Raw genomic sequence first — 5,525 nt, forward strand, 5'->3', positions numbered from 1 at the left:
GCAATAAAGAGGCTGTTAAATGTCTGGGAAAAAAGCTGCTGCACATCTGGGGCAACCAGGTTAAGCCTTTGTGTGGTGCTGAATTAGCAGAGAACAGTTAAGCCAGCCCGGCTGGGATAGAATACCAGAGCTCCATTCAGAAGATGAAAAATGGTGACTCTGAAGAGAGTGTTGGTCCATTACTATGTCTGATATAAGCCAACTTTAACCAAAGTCCAAACCCTTTCATTGCCAGTTTGATTTTGTTTTGTGCTTATGGACTTGAACCAAATGGACTTTTAAAATTATGTGTGGAATACAAAAATTGTATGATTTACTCAGTCTTTCCTTTCTGTTTTAACAGCCTTCTTGCCTAAACAATCAGCTGGTATATGTGGACTGCAAGAAAGGTACCATGGTCCAGGTGGACAGTTCTCAGAGGATGCTAAGAATTGCAGACCCAGATTCAAGATACAGTGGATTTTACAGCATGCAGAAACAGAACAACCTACAGGCAGATAATTTCTATCAAACAGTTTGAAGAATTCCACCCTTACCAAGGATTTAAGAGAGAGAGAGGGAGAGAGAGAGACAGTCTGCTATTAAAATAAAACTAGAATTGTGCAGTTGCTTAGTGGATTGTATTGGATTTGTGACTACATGTACAGCTCTAAGACCTTTCTGGGATGAGCTCTGACTCCTGCAATGTGCCAGAAAAAGCATTCCCACTTTTCCTTGAGATAACTGACCAAGTGTTTTCTTAGAACCAAAGTTTTAAAACTTGTTAAGATGTATTTGCTTGTAACATAGCTATAGAGGTTTTCTGGGAGGGGGAATCAGGGGCTAGGGGTAGGCAATGAAGTGAAAGGAAGCTTCAGAGAAGAAAAGCTGGTCGTGCTTGGCTGGAGATAAAAATATACTGCCGAGCAGCAGGATAGTGATTTTCCTTGTTGCTCTGAAATTGCATCTGTTGCAGCAAAAGCCTAACCCCAGGTGAAAAAAAATATGAAAAGGTCTGATTATTTTTTTCCAGCTGTTGCTACAGTAATATACTCCTAGAACAGAATTTGTCACATCACAGATGTGGTGTAGCTGCAAATATTTTTCTATATGATGAGAAGCTGCAGTAGTTAATGAAATAGCAAGAAAAGATTATAGCAGAAAATAAAGGGTGGGTTTATTATGGATGTATAAAATTATACCTTGTGCTGCTTTTTGTTTTTATTTTGTTTTTATTTTTGTTTTCTTCAAAGCTGATTGGCTAGATTAGCCAGACTTCAGCAGAGTTAGCAAATGACTGAGGCCTAAGTAATTCCTGATATGAGCACTGGATCTTTTGACAGCAGTATTGAAGGGAGGAAGGAAGGAAGGAGGGAAGGAAAAGTCAAGAACACCATGCAGTTCCAGGGGCTTTTGTTTGTTTGTTTTGTCTGTTGTGGTTTTGTTTTGTTATTTTTTATCAATCTCTGGTTGTTCATACAGGAGAAGGAAAAATATTTTTGTTGGACAAAGCTCTTGCATACAAGAGAGTAAAAAAGAGACTGTTTTAAGGTTGTTGTTTTTTTCCTGTTGATGTTCTTATTTACTGGTATGCAGATTTAGAAACTACTTCCATGCTAGGAAGCTGCTTAATTTTAATTGTATATTACTCAAGCACCTTTTTTGAAGCTCAGAAAAAAAAAAAAGGAGATCATGCTTCTTTAAACTTTAGCATTATAGGAATATTTATGTAAATATAATTATGCTAAAAAACAACAAAAATATTTGTATGTTTGTGTATATATATGTATATACAAATGCATGTAGGTATACATATGTATATATACGTACGTGCATGTGTATATACACTATACATATATATACTGTATATATAAAATATTATGTATACAGTATATATTTTTTCTATTTTTTTTTCTTGTTGAATGTATTTTTATCTGAGAGAGATTTTACCCAGAGCAGAAACAGATAACAGGCATTCCATATCAATGCTTAATTGCTTGTGAGTTTAGGAAAGACAAGAAAAGAGCATCTCATTCTACCTACAGTTTGATTTGATTTGATTTGATTTGGTAGTGTTTGTGTGTGTGTGTGCGTGCGTGTGTGCACTCTTGTGTTGGCGTGTGTTCAGTTCGTGCACGATTATAGCAGTAAGCGTTGCTCTTGCTACTTGCTACATTTCAGGGTGTTTCTTATTTTTCTTTTCCTGCTTAGCCTTAAAAAGGCTTTTTAATGAATGCATTGGCTAGAGACACTGATGACAATATACATGCAGCACTAATCAACTTCATAAAATAACACAATCAGCTCCTGGATTTTGGTTGGTTTTGTTTTTCTTTTTTTGGTTTTGGTTGGGTTTTTTTTGTTTGTTTGTTCGGTTGGTTTTTTGGTTTTTTGCAAACAATTGTTTGAAACAACTACTGGAATATTGTCCGCATTAAGCTGGAAGTTTGTTGTAGCTTGCCTCATTTATAACTCTGACTGTATAATACAATGTTAACTTTCCAAACAGGTCTTGGCACTTTTATACTAATTACCCATTTGTGCATTGCCTTTTTTCTTTTACAAATGCTTGTCATAAGAGACACAGATACCCAGTATGCTTAATGTGAAAAGAAAATGTATTTTTTGTAAAGGAACTCTCAAGTATTGTTGTAAATACTTGGTCAGAGATTGCTGAACTTTAAAACTGAAAAAAAAAACTAATTTATTATTATAATGACCTAATTTATTAATCTGAAGATTAACAATTTTTTTTTGTTTTAGAATATCAAAAAGGTGTTCTAGCTGTTTGCATCAAAGAAAAAAATAGGTGTATCATTAATGGTCAACATTTTTTCTGGTTATATAACTTCAGTTTCCAACCACCAGTAAGAAAAAATGTAGTCTCCCCAGTGTTTTGTAATCAATCTGATAATGAAACAGAGATATTTCTGTCCAGTAACTACAGAGATTTTGTCAAGACAAAACATCCATTCCTTGCATAAGAGTAAGCAGTCTTTATCCAGAAATTGTAAATGCTTGCTTTTGTTTTACAATCAAGGCCATTTTCTGAAAATATTAGCAGGATATAGGACATGGTGTAAAGTGTTTTTATTATTATTATTTTATTATTATTATTTTAAAGATATGATTTATCCTATGTGCTGTATCCATTACACTCTTTTACTTTGGTTCCTGTTGTGCTCTTGTAAGAGAAATGCAGATATAATTTTCTGAAAAATAGATGCATATGTGGCACTCGGAGTGCACTGCGGTTCAGCAGATTGCTTGTTTACTTTTTTAACTGTAAGGCGGTTTCTTGTAATTTGGCTCTTGGCAGCACAATAAAAAATTTTAAACCTATGGATGCGTGTCTTCTTAAATGTTCGCGTTTATTACTTCTGGACACTGGTCCTTGAGACATTAGTTTAAAGTTTAATATTATGGTGAGTAGGAACTCGTATTATGGTCATGCTGACCTGAGATCAGAACAGGTCAGAAAGTAGTGTGGGTAAAGAAGAGTTTGCAGTTGCAGAAAGTTCTGCATATTACACTGAAGAATTTTCACATTAGAGAGCTTTGTGGAATTCCAAATAGTTCCAACGTGCAGTAAAGAGGAATCAAACGCAAATTTAGGCCTTTGCCCTGCCATGGAGTTTATGTGGTCTAGTCTCACCTGACAGAAAGCCATGATTAACCATACAAGATTCTAATGCAAGGTCCTACAAAAAGTGTATGGAATCAGAATTTGCACTTCATGGACTTCCTGAGTTGCAGATCAACAACTTATCTCTTAGGCTATAATGGGTTTTTTTCTTCTAGTAATTTTTAAGTTAATTACCTTGATGTCCAAGTTCTAGTATGTAAGATCCTGAGGCAAGTTGGTTTTCAGCTTAACTACTTGCTTTGTAAAAAAACTGCCTCTTTTCTTTGAACCTATTCTCCTAATGGCTTCATTTAATATCCCTGACATATTGAAAGCAGCAGTAGACCAGTATTTATGTGTCACCCATTAATTTAGAGACCTCTATCTTGTTCCTGTTTTTTCTTAAGAATCCTGAGATACGATTCTTCAGGAGTAATGCCATGCCTTATGGCCAACCTTGCTGTTCCTTGTACTTCCATGTACATCCTTTAAGATGAAGGGTTAGGGGACTGAAAATGTCCTCATTGTTCACATGTGGTACTCCCTGGATCTAGCATGGTGTTTACTGTTTGGATTGCTACTGACAGCTGAGTCAGTGTTCTTGCAGAGCTAGCTGCAATAATACAAAATGCCCAGTAGTTACTGCAAAGCCCATAATTGACTTTAACTAGGATAGATCTGTATTTATGTGCAACCCTTTACATTTCCATTTGGTGATTTTTTTCTCCCTTGCCAGTTACCTGTTCCAGCATTATTGCTCCTTCCCAAGACTAAGGCTATGGAAGACTTCTGGAAGAGCATCTTAAAACTCTGCAAGCATTTTGGGTTTTCATCAGAATGAAACAGAAAACATAATTGTACCAATGTATAAAAGAATGATGCATCCACATTTTAACACTTATAAGTAGTCCTGGCGTCCTCTGCCCTTCTATGTCTGAAAGGATCATATTTGGAATGCCTATTTACACTAGGGTTTGTCAGCTTTGCATAATCCTGAGTAGGATGGGATGCAAATCCTTTCAATGACCTCAGTGGCACTCAGATGCTTAACTAGGAATGCGTTTTCCACTTGCACTGTTGCCAAACATCAAGTAGAAAGTATAGAAAGAAAATTAAAGGAAGCTCAAACTGCATCAGTAAGTTAAGCAGAGAAAATTCCCGGTATGTACTTTAGGATATCAAAAGATCGTGGTTGCTCAAAAAAAATACAAGATCGAAAAAGCCCATCCTAAGATATTGCGCGTAAGGGCACAATACAAAGCTAGCAAAGGGTGGGCACGGGAGTCACAGTGGCGCTAAGAAAAAGTATCTCCAAAGCTTAGATTCTTGCGTACTAGGTGACTGAATGGAGACGTCAATGACAGTAATAAAGACAAGTTACAACAAAACTACTGCAAATACTCCTGCCACGGCAGAGGCGCTGGAATTGGGTGATCTTTAAAGGTCCCTTCCAACCCAAACCATTCTACGCCTCCCCTTCCAGCCCGATGAGCCGCCCCTACTGGGTGCGGAGCTGAGAGTCAGTACGAACACCGGTGTGTGCGGCTCCGCGATCCCGGCCCGGCTCTGTGATCGCTGCCCCAGCTCCGCCCGGCCCGGCTCGGCTCTTTCATCGCTGCCCCGGCTCGGCCCGGCCCGGCTCCGCGATCGCTGCCCCGGCTCGGCCCGGCCCGGCTCCGCGATCGCTGCCCCGGCTCGGCCCGGCCCGGCTCCGCGATCGCTGTCCCGGCTCGGCCCGGCCCGGCCCGGCTCCGCGATCGCTGCCCCGGCTCGGCCCGGCCCTGCTCCGCGATCGCTGCCCCGGCTCGGCCCGGCCCGGCTCCGCGATCGCTGCCCCGGCCCGGCCCCGCCCGCCGCGCGCCTGCGGGAGCGCGCAGCGCCGGGAGCGCGCAGCGCCGAGTCCCCAGCTGCGGCGGCAGCT

General features: G+C 39.9%; 1 protein-coding gene across 6 annotated transcripts in view; it reads left to right on the forward strand.

The window, feature by feature from the left end:
- The window catches only part of CRIM1 (cysteine rich transmembrane BMP regulator 1), a 175,004-nt gene extending 171,683 nt beyond the window's left edge, over positions 1-3,321 (forward strand). For all 6 annotated transcript variants that reach the window (XM_066178566.1, XM_066178567.1, XM_066178571.1 and 3 more), the window contains one exon: positions 344-3,321. In XM_066178566.1, coding sequence (XP_066034663.1) covers positions 344-520 — 177 coding nt within the window. In that variant the 3' untranslated portion in view covers positions 521-3,321. The remainder of the gene's footprint in view (positions 1-343) is intronic.
- Positions 3,322-5,525: the final 2,204 nt, after the last annotated feature.

This window comes from Chamaea fasciata, unplaced genomic scaffold (assembly GCF_029207755.1).
Source record: "Chamaea fasciata isolate MVZ Bird 193981 ecotype frontalis unplaced genomic scaffold, bChaFas1.0.hap1 SCAF_3, whole genome shotgun sequence".
NCBI lineage: Eukaryota > Metazoa > Chordata > Aves > Passeriformes > Sylviidae > Chamaea > Chamaea fasciata.